This window comes from Oncorhynchus mykiss, chromosome 1, assembly GCF_013265735.2.
Source record: "Oncorhynchus mykiss isolate Arlee chromosome 1, USDA_OmykA_1.1, whole genome shotgun sequence".
In the NCBI taxonomy this organism is placed as follows: domain Eukaryota; kingdom Metazoa; phylum Chordata; class Actinopteri; order Salmoniformes; family Salmonidae; genus Oncorhynchus; species Oncorhynchus mykiss.
This window is the reverse complement of record NC_048565.1, coordinates 18,631,376-18,656,161: the sequence shown is the minus strand read 5'-3', so window position 1 is coordinate 18,656,161 and position 24,786 is coordinate 18,631,376. Positions and strand designations below refer to the sequence as shown.

The following is a 24,786-nucleotide window of genomic DNA, read 5'->3' as shown; positions in this document are numbered from 1 at the left end:
TTGGCCCCTGGCCAGCTCTGCTGCTTATCCCCATCAGGCTAGCTGCTGATGGACGCCTCAATCAAATGTATTTATAAAGCCCTTCATACATCAGCTGATGTCACAAAGTGTTTTATAGAAACCCAGCCTAAACCCCCAAACAGCAAGCAATGCAGGTGTAGAAGCACGGTGGCTAGGAAAAACTCCCTAGAAAGGCCAAAATCTAGAAAGAAACCTAGAGAGGAACCAGGCTATGAGGGGTGGCCAGTCCTCTTCTGGCCTCAATGGCCCTCATCTCCTCTTCCTGCAAAGGAGAAGTAGGTAGTCTGCAGGAAGATATCCACTGGGTGGACAACACATTAGGAACACCTTCCTAATGTTGAGTTGCCCTCAGAACAGCCTCCAATTTTTCAGGGCATGGAGTCTACAAGGTATCGAAAGTGTTCCACAGAGATACTGGCCGATGTTCACGCCTATGCTTCCCACAGTTGTCAAGTTGGCTGGATGTCCTTTGGGTGGTGGACCATTCTTGATACACACGGGAAGGTGTTGAGCGTGAAAAAAACAGAATAGTTGTGGTTCTTGACACACTCAAACCTGTGCCCCCTGGCACCTACTACCATACCCTCTTCAAAGATACTTAAATATTTTGTCTTAGCCCATTCACCTTCTAAATGGCACACACACAATCCTTGTCTCAAGGCTTAAATCCTTCTTTAACCTGTCTCCTCCCCTTTATCTACACTCATTGAAGTAGATTTAACATGTGACATCACCAAGGGATCATAGCTTTTGTACTGGTCAGTCTCATGGAAAGAGCATGTTTTGTACACTCAGTGTACTCTTCCTGTGAGACTGATAGAGTTGCCTCTTAGCTAATCCTGACATCACACAAATGGGAAACCTAACCCTGACAGTCATCACAGCATCATGGGAAGCTTTTGTATTATTTTCTCTGCCCCTCCCACTTGCCTGGTTCAAAGGGAATGTCTGCTAGCTCAGGTCTTAGGAGACCAGGCGACACAGAATCCACTTCCTGTGGGTGGAACCCCATAGAGCTGTGACGTGTGTGTGTGTTAATGACCAAATGCCTTCATTGGTCTGTTTGTGAGTTTCCGTAATGGCTCATTCACTTCCTGCCAGTCACCAAGTGGTAGCTCAGCTCTGAGCTCTGTGTTTGGAGTTTGGAGTTCACAGACTATCACAGTGACATGCTCGTAATCTCATGGTTGTCAGCTCAGTGAGGTCATAAACCCGGAAAACAACTGGTCATAAATCTATAGTTAGACCCATTCATTATGGGATGGGATCCTCGGTCTCAACGGTATGGCACTTCTACTGTTTCCCCTATTTTTCTTTTCAGCAGCAGCTGCAAAGTTAGCGGGGTAGGGCTGTGTTTTTGGAGGCCCTATTAGCCGCAGAGACAATGTTTTAAAATTAATTTCCTGCAATTCTACACATTTTGCTATGGGATAGAGGGACTATTTTACAGTTTCAAAGCTAGTTTTATGCAATTCTACAGATTTGTCATTGGGCTGAGAGAGATTGTAGTTTCAAAACTAATTTCTTGCTATTTTTATATTGGTGGTTGTTAGTTCTCAAAGATGATCTTGTTTTAAAAATATATTGAACCATTATCTTTACTTCGTACTTTATATCTGGGTTTAATCGTTTAAGTTTACACTTAAATATTTGTTTGTTTTAATAATTTTCTAAATAGAGTTTTTGCAATGGCAGCCACGATTTAGCATATAGGGGAAACGCTGACCTTGAGTGGGGTTTATAGCTCTACATGGAGTGGAAGCGTGAGTAGCATGGCATAGTTGGTATTCCAAGCCAGGCTGTCGGGCGACTCGCTCAAGTCGCAACGTTTCCCTATCTCTCCGTGGATCAGTTATGTTGATAAAGGCTGTCTATGCTATGTGTTTGCTGATTTTTGTGCATTGCTCCATATGGAAGCTGGCACCACAATGTTTTACTCATGTTTCCAGAAATGCATCCCTAATTTCCATTACACAAAGTTGGTTTGGCACTCACATTTTGATGTACTTCCAATTAAGTAGTTATGCCATTTGTGTGCAGTTACGTCTGTCTTCCTGATGATGTCCTTAGAATTCAATAAAACTTAACTCGAGGGCTGTTACTGAGTGTTGAGTATCAAGCTAATTGAAATATTGGTCATATCACAAGTGATACAGTATTCATTGCAGTCCTTAGGATTGAAAAGCCACAGCAAATTACCCAGTGATAGACATGTGTGGTCTTATACAAACTGGCCTAATTTACACTGCTCAAAGGGTGCTTTCATGGGACATCGTGAGATCGTAGGCCTAATCATCATTGTTGTTGGTTTAATTGTTAGACAATTATCTTTACACTTACTAAAGGTCATGAGAATATTCTGATTTAGGCTAGACCTAGTCCCATTGGGGTACCTGCACCAATAACCTAAGTATATAAGGAACTTGTTTTTAAAATTCCTTATCTGCCCACCGTAAGCAGCTGAAACCTGAGCTTAGCCACAACCATGGATCCATTATCTTTGTTTCTGGAATTCTGGGCATCCTCCACACTTCCCAGAAGGTTCTGAGATAAGCTAAAGCATTCGCAATAACCCATTTTGATTGCATTCTGAAGCCCATCGCACAGCTTGGAAGCCATTCTGGGTATCAGTTGAAAGAGTTAAACTGACAGATTTAAACCAGACCAGCTCATAATGCAGGATAATGATAATGCAGTTTTTTGTGGTCCAATTGTGCATGCATGCCTTGGCATTTTTTGGCTTGGATTTCTGGGGTTGTGGTCAACAATCGAGTCACTGTCTGCTGTTTTGAAGCTCTCTTTCCCTTCTGAAATGGGACCTAAATGATTCCAGAGTTTGTCTTACTATTGATGCAATTCTCTGGACATGGTCTCTTTACTTTGTTACTGTTCTGTCTGGGAGCACTTTATAGTGAATGTGGAGAAGATGCCTGCCTTGGTAATTCGGGCTTTTTGCATGTTTACCAAGAGGAAACAATGGATTTTAAGATAAGATAATGTTATGATAACAAAACAAACCTATTCCTTGGTTGGGAGTGGGACTGTTTTTTGGGGGGCATGTAGGTCAGCATTTTTGTATTTTTTCACATTGTAAAACCCAACTCTTGCCTGGTGACAGCAGGGATAAATGATGGGTGTATGCGACTATGTGCCTACAGTAATAGTTCTGTATCTTGTTACTAAAGCATTGCCTCCTGCCTGCCATACAGTGATTTAGGTCAGTTTCTTCTCTGTCTGTGTCTCTGTGTCTGTCTGGTCACTTAGTAGAGCTACCAATTCCAAGTAATAGTAGGTTATATTATACTGGGCTATACTGATGGTGAAGACCGAAATGAAAATATAATAACGGTCATCCTTTTAAATAGGTCTACATTAATTTTAAAAAAAATATATTTTTTTATTTTCATGTAGATAAACTTGACCTAATAGCCGTAGTAAGCAATTGTTTTGCTAAGGTAGTCTGTCTATTAAATTGTCATTACCACCTCCACTTTCCAACTGGTGCTCCAGTAGTTAAACCGCTAGATGCGCAGGGGTGTAGAAGCTCTAGCCTATAGGCTATGGCACTTCAGTAATAAAATAGTTATTTTATTTTATACAATTCACGTTTTTACTGCTTGCTAGTAAATAAATCGGTCTTCTTTTAGGATAAACTCAGCAAAAACAAATGTCCTCTCACTGTCAACTGTTTATTTTCAGCAAACTTAACATGTGTAAATATTTGTATGAACATAAGATTCAACAACTGAGACCAACTGAACAAGTTCCACAGACATGTGACTAACAGAAATGGAATGTGTCCCTGAACAGGGGGGGGGGGGGTCAAAATTAGAGGTTGACCGATTAATCGGAATAGCCGATTTTAATTAGGGCCGATTTCAAGTTTTCATAACAATCGGATATCGGTGTTTTTGGACACATTTAATCTTTATTTAACTAGGCAAGTCAGCTAAGAACACATTCTTATTTTCAATGATGGCCTAGGAATGGTGTGTTAACTGCCTTGTTCAGGGGCAGAACGACAGATTCTCGGGGATTCAATCTTGCAACCTTACAGTTAACTAGTCCAACGCTCTAACCACCTGCCTCACGAGGAGCCTGCCTGTTACGCGAATGCAGTAAGCCAAGGTAAGTTGCTAGCTAGCATTAAACTTATCTTATAAAAAACAATCAATCATAATCACTAGTTAACTACACATGGTTGATGATATTACTAGTTTATCTAGCGTGTCCTACGCTGCATATAATCGATGCGGTGCGTATTCGCGAAAAAGGACTGTTGCTCCAATGTGTACCTAACCATAAACATCAATGCCTTTCTTAAAATCAATACACAGAAGTATATATTTTTAAACCTGCATATTTAGCTAAAAGAAATCCAGGTTATCAGGCAATATTAACCAGGTGAAATTGTGTCACTTCTCTTGCGTTCATTGCACGCAGAGTCAGGGTACATGCAACAGTTTGGGCCGCCTGGCTCATTACACACTAATTTGCCAGAATTTTACGTAATTATGACATAACATTGAAGGTTGTGCAATGTAACAGGAATATTTAGACTTATGGATGCCACCCGTTAGATAAAATACGGAACGGTTCCATATTTCACTGAAAGAATAAACGTTTTGTTCTCGATGATAGTTTCCGGATTCTACCATATTAATGACCTAAGGCTCGTATTTCTGTGTGTTATTATGTTATAATTAAGTATATGATTTGATAGAGCAGTCTGACTGAGCAGCAGCAGGCATGTAAACATTCATTCATACAGCATTTTCATGCGTTTTGCCAGCAGCTCTTCGCAATGCCTCAAGTATTGAGCTGTTTATGACTTCAAGCCTATCAACTCCCGAGATTAGGCTGGTGTAACCGATGTGAAATGGCTAGCTAGTTAGCGGGGTGCACGCTAGTTAGCGGGGTGCACGCTAATAGAGACTTGGAGTGGTTGTTCCCCTTGCTCTGCAAGGGCCGTGGCTGTTGTGGAACGATGGGTAACGCTGCTTCGAGGGTGGCTGTTGTCGATGTGTTCCTGGTTCGAGCCCAGGTAGGGGCGAGGAGAGGGACGGAAGCTATACTGTTACACTGGCAATACTAAAGTGCCAATAGTCAAAGGTATGTGAAATACAAATGGTATATAGAGAAATAGTCCTATAAATACTATATTAACTACAACCTAAAACTTCTTACCCGGGAATATTGAAGACTCATGTTAAAAGGAATCACCAGCCTTCATATGTTCTCATTTTCTGAGCAAGGAACTGAAACTTTTACTTTCTTCTCAACACTTTTTGTTTTTGCATTATTTAAACCAAATTGAACATGTTTCATTATTTACTTGAGGCTAAATTGATTTTATTGATGTATTATATTAAGTTAAAATAAGTGTTCATTCAGTATTGTTGTAATTGTCATTATTACAAATAAATAAATACAAATCGGCCGATTAATCGGGATAGGCTTTTTTGGTCATCCAATAATCGGTATCGGCTTTTTTGGTCCTCCAATAATCGGTATCGGCGTTGAAAAATCATAATCGGCCGACCTCTAATACACACACACACACACACACACACACACACACACACACACACACACACACACACACACACACACACAGACACACACACACACACAAGAGGTCGACCGATTTAATTGGAATGGCCGATTTAATTAGGGACGATTTCAAGTTTTCAGAAAGTTTCTTAAAGTAGGCTTGTCTGGACTTCATCTCTTTAATCAGAAACAAAACGGTTTCTTGTTGGAAGGTCAACTGAATGAAATCTAGTCAAGCTCCGTTCATGATTCATCCTATAGGATGCATGCCTTGTTATTTTTCCACTAGTGTATGATTTTTCTCTCATTACTGCATCCTCTCTAGTCAATGAACAACATATTGCCACAGAGAATGACCACAGCAGCGTTGGTGACGTTATGTTGTTCAGAAAAGTGGAGTGGAAAAATGCATCGGACTTGGTGTGAGATGATTTAGTGGGTCAAAATCAGAATCTGTATTTTTTGGGGGGGAATTCCTCTCCAATTAGACATAATTGCAAAAGGGTTTTCTAATGATCAATTAGCCTTCTAAAATGATAAACTTGGATTAGCTAACACAACGTGACATTGGAACACAGGAGTGATGGTTGCTGATAATGGGCCTCTGCACACCTATGTAGATATTCCATTAAAAATCAGCCGTTTCCAGCTACAATAGTAATTTACAACATTAACAATGTCTGCACCCTATTTCTGATCGATTTTAATGGGCTAAAAATGAGCTTTTCTTTAAAAAACAAGGACATTCCTAAGTGACCCAAAACTTTTGAACGTGTGTGTGTGTGTGTGTGTGTGTGTGCGCAAAGCTGTCATCAAGGCAAAGATTGGCTACATTGAATTAAATCAAATGTATTTATATAGCCCTTCTTACATCAGCTGATATCTCAAAGTGCTGTACAGAAACCCAGCCTAAAACCCCAAACAGCAAGCAATGCAGGTGTAGAAGCACGGTGGCTAGGAAAAACTCCCTAGAAAGGCCAAAACCTAGGAAGAAACCTAGAGAGGAACCTAGAGAGGAACCAGGCTATGTGGGGTGGCCAGTCCTCTTCTGGCTGTGCCGGGTGGAGATTATAACAGAACATGGCCAAGATGTTCAAATGTTCATAAATGGTCAAATATGGTTAAATAATAATAATCACAGGCCGAGCAGTTGAAACTGGAGCAGCAGCACGGCCAGGTGGACTGGGGAGAGCAAGAAGTCATCATGTCAGGTAGTCCTGAGGCATGGTCCTAGGGCTCAGGTCCGCCGAGAGAGAGAAAGAAAGAGAGAATTAGAGAGAGCATACTTAAATTCACACAGGACACCGGATAGGACAGGAGAAGCACTCCAGATATAACAAACTGACCCTAGTCCCCGACACATAAACCACTGCAGCATAAATACTGGAGAATCTCATATGAAATATATTTTGATTTGTAAACACTTTTTTGGCTACCACATGATTCCATATGTTATTTCATAGTTTTGATGTCTTTACTATTATTCTACAATGTAGAAAATGTGTAAAAAATAAAGGAAAACCCTTGAATGAGTAGGTGTGTCCAAATTTTTGACTGGTACTGTATATTGGCGTGAAAGTCAGTGAACTAATACATTGCGGAGGCCGAGACTAAAAGCCAATTTATACTTGATCAGAAAATGTGGTCGGATTCTCCATATGGAGGGTGTGAGGCAATTGCGGAGCCTCGAGGCATGCAGAGGCCAAATCGAGCTCCATGCCGATTCGCCTCCCAAATGTTATAACAATGTGGAGGGCTCTGTATTGCTCCGCATTGACGTGATTGGTTGATGGTAGGTGGGGGAGATGCATCTTGTAGAAAACACAGACTCACTTCATTGACAGCAGCTTTGCATTGCTCTGCAAAGCGCAAGAAGTATGAATACCCTGACTTCTGCTGAGGCTGTATCACCTTAATAAAACATTTATTGTATTTTAACAGCAACAATTTCAACCTAGACTTTTATTCAACAATACTTTCTACAGTAAGATGTACAGTAGGCCTGATCAATTTTCGTCTGTTCTGTTACTTAGTGCAACCCTATCTCAAACTGTGTGTGTGTGTTCTAATATAAATCTGTGTGATGTTAGCAATAATTTTGTTCCAGATCAGAATTACAATTATTTATTGTATTTTAACAGCAACAGCTCAAACTTAGACAGACATGTAAGAGTTTTTTTTTAAGAGGAAAAATAAACATGAATAGCTATTTTAAATGGGTCATTTGTTTTTGTCTATATTGCATTTGTTTTAGGCATAAGGGCAATGACGTACTGATATTTACGTATAGTTGCATATTTTCATATGTTTGGGTGCCAGGAAATCACAGAATTTCTCATTTGGGTCCCAGGCTGAAAAAGAACCCTTGCTCTACTCTATGGCTTAGTTTGTTTACTGTCTGTTTCTATGGGTGTTTCTGTTTATACCACCATGTGGCTTTCTTGTAGGCTAATCATAGAGATGGGCTTCTTACGTGAAGTGAGGAGATTAAGTCTGCATCAAACTAATGCTCTAACCACAGCTTTAGTGTGCACTTGCAGGAAAATAAATGTCTTAACTCAACTTTACGCACACGATTGATTTACCCACACTAGTCTAACACAGGTTCACTTTGAGCTCAGTGATAACCGGAACGTGACACATCCATAGCTGGGTCCCTGCCCTCAATGTAGGCCCGGGCCGTTTGTGAACATCCATACACCCTAATAAAACGGCTGTACCACAGTTTCCTTCAAGTAATCATGCAATTGAGCATGTCACATTAATCTGCACTGATGGACTAAGCATTATCCTCTGTGAAAGGCCTATGCTATTCTGTAGAAAAGTGTTATTGCAATATTACTCCAGCATTAAGTAGAGGGAAGGATTTATAATTCCCTTAATTGTAGTGAAGCCTACATTGCTTCATTTAAATAGTTGAAGGCTTTTTCTAATCCACTAAATTAGAACCACCTTTTCAATAGCCTGCGTATGTGCTGTGATGCGAGTCACATTTCCACTCCTCAGCTGGTTAGTCCAAGACAAACAGCAGTTTGGAGTTCACACACTGTGGTCTGTGAGTCTTTGTTTAAAAACCAACCCATTTGTTAGCATTTTGAAACGCAGGCGTAATGCCGTTGTGGCAAACTGTTTAGACCTTTGCGAGACGGCAATGCCCAAATGGGAAACATCCATTATCTGGAATAGCTGAATGTCTTTCATTTAGCCTATATGAAACTATTTTCTTAATTGAAGACTTGATCCAATACAGGGTCGTTTGGCACAGGCACTTTTAGTGTGCATGTAGCTAACAGTTAGCATCACAGCTCTTGTTGCTTTTAGTCAGCTCCCTGCAACTAAGCTCTGCTGTGACAACATTCTTTTTTTTCAGCTTTTGAGCTTTAATGTATAACTGTCTCAGAAAACATTTGTTCTCCTTTGATCCCCAGGTGCTGGGTGGTGAGAGAACAGCAGGCAGTGCAGACGGCATGCTTAGGTAACTCCACCTGGCCCAGAATGAGTGTCAAAGATGGCGAATGCGGAGCACCTAGCCAAGATGGACGGGCCTACAACCTGCAGGTCTACCCACGGCTCTCAGCGGACTGCCCATCTTGCTGCACTCTCAAGGTGCCCAAGGAGGCCACAGCCGCCTCCGTCACCCAGGACGCAGCCTTGGCCCTGGGCCTGGACCCCAAGCGGCTCTACGTGCTTGCCGAGGTGAAGGAGTGTGGCGGGGAGGAGTGGGTGCTGGAGTCCTGGGACCTCCCCGTCCAGAGGGTCCTGCTGTGGCCACGGAAGGCCCAGGAGCATCACCTTCAGAGCGAAGGTTTCTACTTCCTCCTCCAGGAGAGGAACCATGACGGCACCATCCACTACGTCCACCTCCCCGCTCTCTGCAAGGAGCAGGAGGCCCAGAAGCTAGCAGCCAGAGGCTTTCTCCCCCCACGCCATGATGACTTTGACGACCTGTGTAACCTTCCGTCACTCAATGAGAGCAGCATTCTGGATAACCTGCGCAACCGCTTCCACAAGAAAAAGATCTACACCTACGCCGGGTCTATCCTTATTGCCATCAACCCCTTCAAGTTCCTATCCATCTACAACCCCAAGTACGTCAAGATGTACGAGAACCACCAGCTGGGGAAACTAGAGCCGCACATCTTTGCCATTGCGGACGTGGCATACTACGCCATGCTAAGAAAGAGGGTAAACCAGTGCATTGTTATCTCTGGGGAGAGCGGCTCGGGGAAGACCCAGAGCACCAACTTCCTCATCCACTGTCTGACGGCCCTCAGCCAGAAGGGCTACGCCAGTGGGGTGGAGAGGACTATTCTAGGGGCTGGGCCTGTGCTGGAGGTAAGGCTATTTGTATTCGTGTGAAATGAAGTTGGGGCTCTTACCTGAGGCTGTGGCAGTCATGAAATGTCAGCTAGTTATTTTCATGCAAAAGACTACCGGTCTCACGGTAATTGACTGTTAATGAACATAAACACGTTTAGCATCTCCAGGCCACCACACATACAAGCCGCTGATGCGTCCCTTTGGAACATCTACATTTAACCTGTCTAGGACTGCTAGCGGAACACCTCGCCAACAGCCAATGAAATTGCAGGGCGCCAAATACAAATCAACAGAAATCTCATAAATCAAATTTCTCAAACATACAAGTATTAGGCAACATTTTAAAGATAAAATTCTTGTTAATCCATCCACAGTGTCTGATTTCAAAAATGCTTTACAGCGAAAGCTCCACAAACGATTGTTAGGTCACCACCAACTCACAGAAAAGCCCAGCCATTTTTCCAGCCAAAGAGAGGAGTCACAAAAAGCACAAATAGAGATAAAATTCATCACTAACCTTTGATCTTCATCAGATGACACTCATAGGACTTCGTTACACAATACATGTATGTTTTGTTCAGTAAAATTCATATTTATATCCAAAAATCTTATTTTACATTGGCGTGTTATGTTCAGTAGTTCCAAAACATGCAGTGATATTGCAGAGCCACATGAATTCACAGAAATACTCATTATAAATGTTGATCAAAATGTTATGCATGAAATTTTAGATACACTTCTCCTTAATGCAACCGCTGTGTCAGATTTTTAAAAAAACTTACGGAAAAAGCATTATCTGAGAAAGGCGCCCAGAGCACAAACCAGCCAAAAGAAATATTAATATTGCGCAGTCAACATTAGTCATAAATAGCATTATAAATATTCACTTACATTTGATGATCTTCATCAAAATGCACTCCCAGGAATCGCAGTTCCATAATAAATGTTTGTTTTGTTCGATAATGTCCATCATTTATGTCCATTTATGTCCAAATAGCTTCTTTTGTTAGAGTGTTTGTTAAACAAATCCAAAAGCGAGTTCAGGTCCAGTCGGACGAAAAGTTCAAAAAGTTATATTACAGGTCGAAGAAATTGTCAAACTAAGTATAGAATCAATCTTCATTAAACATTTATGATAAAAATATCCTAATGTTCCAACCAGAGAATTCCATTGTCTTTAGAAAAGCAATGGAACTAGAGATACCTTTCATGTGAAATGCGCATGACTGAGAACGAGGCTGCTGGCAGACCCCTTAGTCAAACAGCTCCCATCTGGCCCCCCTTCACAGGAGAAGCCTGAAACAACGTTCTAAATACAGTTGACATCTAGTGGAAGCCTTAGGAAGTGCAAAATAACCCATATCCCACTGTGAATTCGATACTCGGGATGAGTTTAAAAACTACAAACCTCAGATTTCCCACTTCCTGTTTGGATTTTTCCTCTGGTTTTTGCCTGCCATATGAGTTCTGTTATACTCACAGATATCATTCAAACAGTTTTAGAAACTTCAGTGGTTTCTATCCAATACTAATAATAATATGCATATATTAGTATCTGGGACTGAGTAGGAGGCAGTTCACTCTGGGCACGCTATTCATCCAAAAGTGAAAATGCTGCCCTCTATCCCAAAGAAGTTAAGTCCAGTGCCATTATTTTATATGATATGATTTTATAGTAGGAAGAATATACTGTAGGCCTATTTGAACTTAGCTGAATGAAATAGAAAGGATATTTTTCCCATTCTACAGCGAGTGCACACATGAAGTAGCTATGTTGAACATAAAAGTAATCATTTGAATCAGGTCTTATAGAGTTATTTGGCAAATTTAGTTGTGAATGATACAAACCTTAGATTGTTTTGGAAATCAAAACATACAGTATATGGGCTCCATGGTGCGACTACAGGCTATTGATGATTTGAGAAAGTCGCAAAAAAAGTTTCTTGACTCAGGCTGAACATGCTGTTTTCTCATCAAGTGATCGTATTTCCACCCATCAGACTATTCTCAATTTAATCTCGTCTTCACTAATATGTAAAATTAGTTTTGATTTAGAATTGCCCATCAAATGGACAGGGGCAGGTGGAAAAAGACAGTCTGTATGCGCTTGAATAGCGAATGTAGGCCACTTTCCTGCTGGTTTGTTTTTCTGTCATGCGTGGTAGGCCACTCCGGTTATTTCACTCCACCCATCAACCACTGTTTAAGGAGCATGCAGCCTCACGCTGCTCGACAGGTGATATTGCGCCATAGGCTCTCTAACCCTGTTCCTGCAGGTACAAAGTCCTTAATTTGAGAAACCAAGTGAAATCTGTTTGTGGACATGTTTGTGGACATGTTATCACAAAGAAAAATATTTAATAAAACTGTTGACAGGCCCTCAATCTCATTGCTCGATAAAGAATGAAGGCGAGAGAGATGGAAATGCACGATGGTGAGATATTCTGTAGCTAAAGGTAATGTCAGCCTATTTGTTATGAAAATATAAAAAAATGCCCTGTTAATAGGAATAGCCTAGTGGTTAGAGCGTTGGACTAGTAACCGGAAGGTTGCAAGTTCAAACCCCCGAGCTGACAAGGTACAAATCTGTCGTTCTGCCCCTGAACAGGCAGTTAACCCACTGTTCCTAGGCCGTCATTGAAAATAAGAATTTGTTCTTAACTGACTTGCCTAGTTAAATAAAGGTAAAATCAAAAATATATAAAAAAATATTACAAATCAAATTCACTATAATTGTAGGCTGACTTTGTAAGCCTCCCTGCACAACCAACAGCATTGGCTAGGCCTATAGGTTCTCTCCCAGACTCGTGGATGGAAAGTTTGGAGGGTATAACAAGGTAACCAGTCCGTCCAGTATGCATAATACTTGTACAGTCCAGAGTAGAGGTCGACCGATTTAATTAGGGCCGATTTTCAAGTTTTCATAACAATCGGAAATCGGTATTTTTTAAATTGAAATACCTTTTATTTAGCTAGGCAAGTCAGTTAAGAACACATTCTTATTTTCAATGACTGCCTAGGAACTGTGGGTTAACTGCCTTGTTCAGGGGCAGAACGACAGATTTTCACCTTGTCAGCTCAGGGGATCCAATCTTGCAACCGCACAGTTAACTAGTCCAACGCTCTAACTATTGCACTCCACGAGTAGCCTGCCTGTTACACAAATGCAGTAGAAGTTAAATTGCTAGCTAGCATTAAACTTATCTTATAAAAAACAAGCAATCATAATCACTAGTTTTAACTACTGATCCAGTTTAGCAGGCAATATTAACCAGGTGAAATTGTCATTTCTCTTGCGTTCATTGCACGCAAAGTCAAGGTATATGCAACAGTTTGGGCTGCCTGGCTCATTGCGAACTAATTTGCCAGAATTTTACGTAATTATGACATACATTGAAGGTTGTGCAATGTAACAAGAATATTTATTACTTAGGGATGCCACCCGTTAGATAAAATACAGAACAGTTCCGTATTTCACTGAAATAATAAACGTTTTGTTTTCGAAATGATAGTTTCCGGATTCGATTAATGACCAAAGGCTCGTATTTCTGTGTGTTATTATGTTATAATTAAGTCTGATTTGGTAGAGCAGTCTGACTGAGCAGCAGCAGGCCCATAATCATTCACAGCACTTTCGTGTGTTTTGCCAGCAGTTCTTTGCAAGCACAGCGCTGTTTATGACTTTAAACCTATCAGCCTAATGGCTGGTGTAACCAATGTGACATGGCTAGTTTGTTAGCTGGGTGTGCGCTAATACTGTTTCAAACGTACGTCACTCGCTTTTAGATTTGGAGTAGTTATTCCCCTTGCGCTCTAAGGGCCGCGGCTTTTGTGGAGCGATGGGTAACGATGATTCGAGTGTGGCTGTTGTCTATGTGTTCCTGGTTCGAGCCCAGGTAAGGGGGGGGGGGGAAGCTATACTGTCACACTGTCAATACTATACTGCCTATAAGAACATCCAATAGTCAAAGGTATATGAAATACAAATGGTATAGAGAGAAATAGTCCTATAATAACTACAACCTAAAACCTCTTACCTTGGAATATTGAAGTCTCATGTTAAAAGGAACCACCAACTTTCATACGTTCTCATGTTCTGAGCAAGGAACTTAAACGTTAGCTTTTTTTACATGGCACATATTTTGCATGGCACACATTTTTTTTTTTTAATTTAAAAAAAACCTTTTTAAACCTTTATTTAACTAGGCAAGTCAGTTAAGAACAAATTCTTATTTTCAATGACGGCCTAGGAACAGTAGGTTATCAAATCAAATTAAATCAAATTTTATTTGTCACATACACATGGTTAGCAGATGTTAATGCGAGTGTAGCGAAATGCTTGTGCTTCTAGTTCCGACAATGCAGTAATAACCAACAAGTAATCTAGCTAACAATTCCAAAACTACTACCTTATAGACACAAGTGTAAGGGGATAAAGAATATGTACATAACGATATATGAATGAGTGATGGTACAGAGCGGCATAGGCAAGATACAGTAGATGGTATTGAGTGCAGTATATACATATGAGATGAGTATGTAAACAAAGTGGCATAGTTAAAGTGGCTAGTGATACATGTATTACATAAGGATGCAGTAGATGATATAGAGTACAGTATATACATATACATATGAGATGAGTAATGTAGGGAACATTATATTAGGTAGCATTGTTTTAAGTGGCTAGTGATATATTTTACATCATTTCCCATCAATTCCCATTATTAAAGTGGCTGGAGTTGAGTCAGTGTGTTGGCAGCAGCCACTCAATGTTAGTGGTGGCTGTTTAACAGTCTGATGGCCTTGAGATAGAAGCTGTTTTTCAGTCTCTCGGTCCCAGCTTTGATGCACCTGTACTGACCTCGCCTTCTGGATGATAGCGGGGTGAACAGGCAGTGGCTCGGGTGGTTGCTGTTCCTGATGATCTTTATGGCCTTCCTGTGACATCGGGTGGTGTAGGTATCCTGGAGGGCAGGTAGTTTGCCCCCGGTGATGCGTTGTGCAGACCTCACTACCCTCTGGAGAGCCTTACGGTTGTGGGCGGAGCAGTTGCCGTACCAGGCGGTGGTACAGCCCGACAGGATGCTCTCGATTGTGCATCTGTAGAAGTTTGAGTGCTTTTGGTGATGAGCCGAATTTCTTCAGCCTCCTGAGGTTGAAGAGGCGCTGCTGCGCCTTCTTCATGATGCTGTCTGTGTGGGTGGACCAATTCAGTTTGTCTGTGATGTGTACGCCGAGGAACTTAAAACTTACTACCCTCTCCACTACTGTTCCATCGATGTGGATAGGGGGGTGTTCCCTCTGCTGTTTCCTGAAGTCCACAATCATCTCCTTAGTTTTGTTGACGTTGAGTGTGAGGTTATTTTCCTGACACCACACTCCGAGGGCCCTCACCTCCTCCCTGTAGGCCGTCTCGTCGTTGTTGGTAATCAAGCCTACCACTGTTGTGTCGTCCGCAAACTTGATGATTGAGTTGGAGGCGTGCGTGGCCACGCAGTCGTGGGTGAACAGGGAGTACAGGAGAGGGCTCAGAACGCACCCTTGTGGGGCCCCAGTGTTGAGGATCAGCAGAGTGGAGATGTTGTTGCCTACCCTCACCACCTGGGGGCGGCCCGTCAGGAAGTCCAGTACCCAGTTGCACAGGGCGGGGTCGAGACCCAGGGTCTCGAGCTTGATGACGAGCTTGGAGGGCACTATGGTGTTAAATGCCGAGCTGTAGTCGATGAACAGCATTCTCACATAGGTATTCCTCTTGTCCAGATGGGTTAGGGCAGTGTGCAGTGTGGTTGAGATTGCATCGTCTGTGGACCTATTTGGGCGGTTAGCAAATTGGAGTGGGTCTAGGGTGTCAGGTAGGGTGGAGGTGATATGGTCCTTGACTAGTCTCTCAAAGCACTTCATGATGACGGAAGTGAGTGCTATGGGGCGGTAGTCGTTTAGCTCAGTTACCTTAGCTTTCTTGGGAACAGGAACAATGGTGGCCCTCTTGAAGCATGTGGGAACAACAGACTGGGATAGGGATTGATTGAATATGTCCGTAAACACACCAGCCAGCTGGTCTGCGCATGCTCTGAGGGCGCGGCTGGGGATGCCGTCTGGGCCTGCAGCCTTGCGAGGGTTGACACGTTTAAATGTTTTCCTCACGTCCTCACGTCGGCTGCAGTGAAGGAGAGTCCGCATGTTTTAGTTGCGGGCAGTGTCAGTGGCACTGTATTGTCCTCAAAGCGGGCAAAAAAGTTATTTAGTCTGCCTGGGAGCGTTCTGCTCCTGTTCAGGGGCAGAACGACAGATTTGTACCTTGTCAGCTTCCGGTTACTAGTCCAATGCTCTAACCACTAGGCTACCCTGCTGCCCCACTTTCTTCTCCAACACTTTGTTTTTGAACCAAATTGAACTTGTTTCATTATTTATTTGAGGCTAAATTTATTTTATTGATGTTTTATATTAAGTTAAAATAAGTTCAGTATTGTTCTAATTGTCATTATTACAAATAAAAATAAATAAAAAATTGGCTGATTAATCGGTATCGTTTTTTTTTGGTCCTCCAATAGTCTGTATCGGCGTTGAAAAATCATAATCGGTCGACCTCTAGTCCAGAGTATATGCTAGACCAATTATGTACCAATGTTTATTTAATGTTTACGGTAGACTATATATAACCAACCGCACAATCATTTTAATTCACATTTTTTTCAGGCTTATGCTCATATATAGGCCTATGCATAAGCTCTAATATGTGTATGGGTGTTTTTTAATGAATAAACACCTTAAAAGCGCTGTTCATTTCGTTGTCAGGCTTTGAAACAACATCCGCAACGACCATGTTTTCCACTCAGTTTCAACCTGTAATTGAACTCCTTTCTTCAAATTGATCAATCCCACTGAGGTGAGTTTTAAAAGCACAATACTGTTTTGATGGGTTTGATGTGATTTTTCCATTGCATTTGCATTGATGTCAGAGTGGTTAGAGGGACAATAGAGCCAGGCCAGAACCAGGCCTGATGGAGGGACAATAGAGCCCTGAGAACCAGGCCATTAGGACCTGATGGATGTACAATAGAGCCCTGAGCACCAGGTCATCAGTGACCTGATGGTCGTTAGCAAGTTGGGTACTACCAACGCATGTCTGGAGTGCATAAGAGGATATTATCGTGACTCAACGGTCACATGGAATTTTACTGCGATCTCCACAACAGCCCTGCTCCTACCTCATATGAAACCTTGCCTAGCAGGGTTAGGGTTTAATATTTTCCTGGTATTTTACAAACGTTCCATCCCTAGAATAAATCACTTATTTCCCACCAAAACTGGAAGTGTCATTCAAAAGCATTATAAAGTGCATAAATATGTCTGGATTTGATTAGAGCTTGGGTCAGCACGAAAATTCAAACCTGATGCTATCTGAGCCTGATGAGCCATATATTAAATAGATTTTATGAGGCCTATATTAACCACATTTATGAGCCCAAGCCCAAAAAAGCCCAGATGATTGTGCAATTATCCAATTCATGCTGTATATGATACAGGCTACTGCACATTACGCAGGACAGAAAAACATGAAAGCCCATAGATTTAGCTAGCTATAGCCTATGCTCTCTTGGGTAAATAAATGAAACTAGCTCCAGTTAGCTAATCTTTTTTGAGTGTGAACTGTATTACTGTATTGTATTATATGGACTGGAATTACGCACATCATGCAATTCTGGTGCAGCACATGCAGCCTACAAAGTTACAAGTTTTGGCTAGCGAATTTGATTTACATGTTGAAATATAGCAGGGCCTATTTGTGTATATATAGTAGACTGACAGATACAGTGGGGCAAAAAAGTATTTAGTCAGCCACCAATTGTGCAAGTTCTCCCACTTAAAAAGATGAGAGGCCTGTAATTTTCATCATAGGTACACTTCAACTATGACAGACAAAATGAGAAAAAAAATCCAGAAAATCACATTGTAGGATTTTTAATGAATTTATTTGCAAATTATGATGGAAAATAAGTATTTGGTCACCTACAAACAAACAAGATTTCTGGTTCTCACAGACCTGTAACTTCTTCTTTGAGGCTCCTCTGTCCTCCACTCGTTACCTGTATTAATGGCACCTGTTTGAAGTTATCAGTTACCAGAAACAAAATTGTAGACCTGCACCAGGCTGGGAAGACTGAATCTGCAATAGGTAAGCAGCTTGGTTTGAAGAAATCAACTGTGGGAGCAATTATTAGGAAATGGAAGACATACAAGACCACTGATAACCTCCCTCGACCTGGGTCTCCACGCAAGATCTCATCCCGTGGGGTCAAAATTATCACAAGAACGGTGAGCAAAAATCCCAGAACCACACGGGGGGACCTAGTGAATGACCTGCAGAGAGCTGGGACCAAAGTAACAAAGCCTACCATCAGTAACACACTACGCCGCCAGGGACTCAAATCCTGCAGTGCCAGACGTGTCCCCCTGCTTAAGCCAGTACATGTCCAGGCCCGACTGAAGTTTGCTAGAGAGCATTTGGATGATCCAGAAGAAGATTGGGAGAATGTCATATGGTCAGATGAAACCAAAATATAACTTTTTGGTAATTGAAGTGTACCTATGATGAAAATTACAGGCCTCATCTTTTTAAGTGGGAGAACTTGCACAATTGATGGCTGACAATACTTTTTTGCCCCACTGTAGATAGATACAGTGCCTTGTGAAAGTATTCGGCCCCCTTGAACTTTGCGACCTTTTGCCACATTTCAGGCTTCAAACATAAAGATATAAAACTGTATTTTTTTGTGAAGAATCAACAACAAGTGGGACACAATCATGAAGTGGAACGACATTTATTGGATATTTCAAACTTTTTTAACAAATCAAAAACTGAAAAATTGGGCGTGCAAAATTATTCAGCCCCTTTACTTTCAGTGAAGCAAACTCTCTCCAGAAGTTCAGTGAGGATCTCTGAATGATCCAATGTTGACCTAAATGACTAATGATGATAAATACAATCCACCTGTGTGTAATCAAGTCTCCGTATAAATGCACCTGCACTGTGATAGTCTCAGAGGTCTGTTAAAAGCGCAGAGAGCATCATGAAGAACAAGGAACACACCAGGCAGGTCCGAGATACTGTTGTGAAGAAGTTTAAAGCCGGATTTAGATACAAAAAGATTTCCCAAGCTTTAAACATCCCAAGGAGCATTGTGCAAGCGATAATATTGAAATGGAAGGAGTATCAGACCACTGCAAATCTACCAAGACCTGGCCGTCCCTCTAAACTTTCAGCTCATACAAGGAGAAGACTGATCAGAGATGCAGCCAAGAGGCCCATGATCACTCTGGATGAACTGCAGAGATCTACAGCTGAGGTGGGAGACTCTGTCCATAGGACAACAATCAGTCGTATATTGCACAAATCTGGCCTTTGTGGAAGAGTGGCAAGAAGAAAGCCATTTCTTAAAGATATCCATAAAAAGTGTTGTTTAAAGTTTGCCACAAGCCACCTGGGAGACACACCAAACATGTGGAAGAAGGTGCTCTGGTCAGATGAAACCAAAATTGAACTTTTTGGCAACAATGCAAAACGTTATGTTTGGCGTAAAAGCAACATGGCTCATCACACTGAAAACACCATCCCCACTGTCAAACATGGTGGTGGCAGCATCATGGTTTGGGCCTGCTTTTCTTCAGCAGGGACAGGGAAGATGGTTAAAATTGATGGGAAGATGGATGGAGCCAAATACAGGACCATTCTGGAAGAAAACCTGATGGAGTCTGCAAAAGACCTGAGACTGGGACGGAGATTTGTCTTCCAACAAGACAATGATCCAAAACATAAAGCAAAATCTACAATAGAATGGTTCAAAAATAAACATATCCAGGTGTTAGAATGGCCAAGTCAAAGTCCAGACCTGAATCCAATCGAGAATCTGTGGAAAGAACTGAAAACTGCTGTTCACAAATGCTCTCCATCCAACCTCACTGAGCTCGAGCTGTTTTGCAAGGAGGAATGGGAAAAAATGTCAGTCTCTCGATGTGCAAAACTGATAGAGACATACCCCAAGCGACTTACAGCTGTAATCGCAGCAAAAGGTGGCGCTACAAAGTATTAACTTAAGGGGGCTGAATAATTTTGCACGGCCAATTTTTCAGTTTTTGATTTGTTAAAAAAGTTTGAAATATCCAATAAATGTCGTTCCACTTCATGATTGTGTCCCACTTGTTGTTGATTCTTCACAAACAAATACAGTTTTATATCTTTATGTTTGAAGCCTGAAATGTGGCAAAAGGTCGCAAAGTTCAAGGGGACCAAATACTTTCGCAAGGCACTGTATATCTGTCTCTCTGTCATAATATTTCCCCTAATGTTATTAGCCTACCTCTTTCTCTCTCTATTGTTCCTTCATTCCTTCCTCGCAGTCAACAGTTAAATGAAATGTTTTGTGGTCCTTTATCATTCTAATGACATCCTTGAATAATATAGGACTAGAATTAGATTATCTGTTTTGGATGAGTTGGAGAGAGAAAGACTCTGAGAGAGTGCTCATGCATGCACTGATTTTAAAGCAAGTATTTTCAAGAGATAAACAAGTATTTTAAAACTCTGCAGCTGCAATTATCAAAAACAAGGTGGCCCCGAAAGCCAAATGGAGATGGGTAAATTAGACGCACATTCAGTCTTTATATTACTGTAGCATGGGCTGAGCTGCAGCAAATGTAGGCCTACCTGTCACAAGAAAAAAAGTTACCTTCATGCTTTGTGAATTCCGCTCCATACTGAGTTTGGCTGTCTGTCCCTTCCCTGAGCGTTGATTTATCATGCATAGGCCGTAGAGAAGCCAGATTTGGACATCTCATATAATTTAACAGTTTCATTTCATACCATGCCGTTCATACTAATACTCTATTATTTACTGGTTTATCAGTTATTTATCCGTGGAAAATTGAGTGGTTTTGGGCGGTAAATCCCGGTAACTCTCGGTAACCTGGATAAGGATGTATTTGTGTATCACCTTATGCCTGTCATGGGTGTCTGTAAACACTCATTCCATTCCCCGCGATTAGTACCACATTCTCACACAGTCGAGGTTGACATAGAAGCAGGGATTTAAACTGGATGTAAAATGTGTTTTTTGCTGATGGCTCATTCCCAAGGGAGATAATTCCTCTACATAGGTGACTAATGTTGTCATGACAAACAAGAAACATGAGTCTGCACTCTGTCCACATGAATACTTTGAAGAAGTTCAGGAAGCATGAAGAGATTGTCAAACCTAGTTCTTCCAGAGAAGAGGAATGGAAGTCACTTCTGTCTTTTGAGATGTGCCCCTAGTCAAATGTATGTTTAACTTGAACCAGGAGTTGGAGATCTCAGTTATAGTCAGTCATCAGGCATGTGACCGGAGGGGGTGAAAGATGATCTCCAAGCATGTAGAGACATTTGTAAAAGCTGTTTTCCCCAAAAAGAAGAAATGAAAGAGAAGATGTGGAAGTATTAGCCAAGGCCTCAGTTTAACCCTTTACTAAGCTCCTTCTGAAACAACTCCAAATGTACTAGATCCTGAACAAAGGTTGGCTTAAATGATATGGTGTTGATGCAAATCACACTTTAAGCTCAATATCAAATTAAACTTTTGGCTTTCTGGAAGATAAACAGTTATCTGAATTTTTTTTACAGAAAGTGATCCTGCTTTGTGATATACCCCCTTTGTTCTATATCAGTGTCTCATGAGTAATGTCATGTGAAAATCAGGCCCTTGACCAGGAGTCAGTGTCTTATCTTGAACAGTTGTGCAAATGGAAGGAAACCTCATGGAAATACTTTCTAGACACCAGCTTTTGAATAACTCTGAAAAGCTCTAGAGCTCCCATGTGGCTCAATATAATGTTCCGTATTCTATTTGTGGTCTGGAGCTAAACCTAACTGTCAATTCGAAATGGATCATACACATTGTTGCAATATATTATATGTTGAACAATTGCTACCATTCATTACCCTTAATCGGAAAAACTCAAGTTCTAGGAACGAGCCAGCCATGGTAGTGAGAATCAATCAACACGTTTAGGCCTAGTACGATACGAGTTACAACAAGGGGGTAACAATCAGCATACAGCAAAACTGTGTGAATCATTGGTGTTTTGGGTCAGGTGAGTTGCACTTCCACCCTTTGTGAGTAGATGAGGCTATATGCCCCTGGCGCCTGTCAGCTTCTGACTGATGACAGCCTGACTGATTCCCAGGCTCGCGCTGAACCACAGCTGTCTTTTGTTTGGACTTGACGTTAGAGGAACAAACACACCTATCTGTGGGCTTTCTCTCCCACGTTTTGAAAGCTCAAGGTTGTTTCATACACATAGTGGTCTTTTCCATGGGATAGTACAATAGTTGTGATACACTCCACAGTGATGAGGCTATTTGAGCTACTTTCTGAGTCCTGGTTGGTTCTCAGACTCGTATGTTGTCAGTGACCTCTGGGCCCATGGTCATGTGACATTATGAAGTGCTTCCTGTTGGAGATGGTTGAGTCAGTCACTGAAGGACGAAAGGCCTGCTCTGGGCCCCAGGCACCACGCCGCCTCTTGAGTCAGCCTGGTAATTCCAACAGAAATCTGCACAGGACACACACACCAGCAAGCAGAATTCCCAGCCCTGCAAAGAACACATGCATTCTCTCACCAGTAACACACTCATTCTCATCCCCCCCCCCACTCCCCCAAACACAGAATGCATAAAACTTACCTCAGCAGATTTGCCAAATTTGTAACACAGATATCACAAGCGCACACACACACACACACGAGCACTATAAATCGACACTTGCCATTGGTTGTTAATTTGTGGGTGGAGCTGGCTGCTTTAATTGGTGTTTGGAACTAATGAACCCCAGCTCAAATCCCTCTTACATTCTTCAATTATTTCCTCAGTAATTTGGCAAAAAAAATTGGATAATAAACTAGAAAAGGCCTCGAGGAATGCAGTTTATTGGAAGTAAATGCAGCATTGTAACTTGCCTGTATGCATTTCTCAGATCTCCTTGGATTCGAACGCAAAGTGTTCAATCTGGTTATTCACACTTGAATGACAGCATTTACCCCTAAATTTCAACTGGTCTGGTCCATTTCCTGAACGGCAGAATAGAAGAGAATACCGTAGCTGACATGCTATCTGTCAAAATGAGTCTCAAAATCCATGGCCCTTTTACAAGAGAGACTAGTCGTTGTGCAGCGTTCAAAGGCAGCAGAAGGATTAATAGATGGTCCCTTGATGCATGTCTGTCTCAGGTCTTTGGTTGGAGAACTGAAAAGTGATTTTCCCCTCAGTCAGCAGAGTCTGTGTCCCCTTGGCAGGCTGGTTGAGGTGGATTCTCCCTCCAGACTGCTCTGCTTCTTCCTCATGCTTGTTGTCTGATGGGCAGACTGAGAGACTGGCCCGTGAAACAACTGAGACCCAGCCAGGACCAGAGGCTCCATCCTGACTCCCCTGTAACAGCCTTACCAACCCCTACGCAACACACACACACACACACACACACACACACACACAGCCTCTTCTCGATCTTCTGCAACAACCCCACAAGATGGCTGACATGAAATGGCATTTTACAGAAGAAGCTACAGAGGAAGCAATATCTCCTTAGAAGTTATCTGCCGCATTTCTTGTTCCTGTCTTGCGGTTTCCTCTTCCATCGAGTCCAGTTCCAACTGTTGTGACTTAAACTTTCATTCATCGAATCAACTAACTGTTTAATTGTTACCCAATCTTTAAAAAAAAGTTGTATATATATATTTTTTTATTAATCATGTAACATTTAACTCATTAGGAATTTGGGGCACCACGAGAGCGGTTGTTTAATTAACCTCTTGAAGCTAGGGGGCACTATTTTTATTGGAAAAAGAACGTTCCCAAAGTAAACGGCCTATTTCTCAGGACCAGATGCTAGAATATGCATATAATTGACAGATTAGGATAGAAAACACTCTAAAGTTTCCAAAACTGTAAAAATATTGTCTGTGAGCATAACAGAACTGATGTTTCAGGCGAAAGCCAGAGAAAAATCCAATCAGGAAGTGCCCCTGTTTTTGAAACCTCTGTTCTTAGTTACTATCTCCCGAATTAACTCTAAAGGTCCTTACCTGTCACAGCCATAAACAGTCAACTTATTAAATCATAACTAGAGGACGACCGATTACATTGCAATCCACGAGGTGAGGTGCCTGTTAATTTATCATCGAATCACAGCCTACTTCAACTTCGCCAACTTGTGATGATTTAACAAAAGCATATTCGTGAAAAAAGCACAATCGTTGCGCAAATGTATCTAACCAAAAACATCAATGCCTTTCTTAAAATCAACACACAGAAGTAAATATTTTAAACCTGCATATTTAGTTAAAAGAAATTCATGTTAGCAGGCAATATTAATGAGGGACATTGTCACTACTCTTGCGTTCAGTGCAAGCAGAGTCAGGGTATATGCAGCAGTTTGGGCTGCCTGGCTTGTTGCGAACTGTGTGAAGACCATTTCTTCCTAACAATGACAGGAATTAATTTGCCAGAATTTTACATAATTATTACATAACATTGAAGGTTGTGCAATGTAACAGCAATATTTAGACTTTGCCACTCGTTCGATAAAATGCGTAACGGTTCTCAATTTCACTGAAAGGATAAACGTTTTGTTTTCGAAATAATAGTTTCCGGATTTGACCATATTAATGACCAAAGATTCGTATTTCTGTGTATTTATTATATTATAATTAAGTCTATAATTTGATAGAGCAGTCTGACTGAGCAGTGGAATGCAGCAGCAGGCTCGTAAGCATTCATTCAAACAGCACTTTACGCTGTTTGCCAGCAGCTCTTAGCAATGCTTGAAGCACAGCGCTGTTTATGACTTCAAGCCTATCAACTCC

General features: G+C 41.5%; 1 protein-coding gene across 7 annotated transcripts in view; it reads left to right on the top strand.

The window, feature by feature from the left end:
• LOC110498717 (unconventional myosin-IXb) overlaps window positions 1–24,786 on the top strand; it is a 116,001-nt gene that overhangs the window by 22,278 nt on the left and 68,937 nt on the right. For all 7 annotated transcript variants that reach the window (XM_021575380.2, XM_021575515.2, XM_021575441.2 and 4 more), the window contains exon 2: window positions 9,003–9,909. In XM_021575380.2, the coding sequence (XP_021431055.1) occupies window positions 9,070–9,909 (840 nt within the window). In that variant the 5' untranslated portion in view covers window positions 9,003–9,069. The remainder of the gene's footprint in view (window positions 1–9,002; window positions 9,910–24,786) is intronic.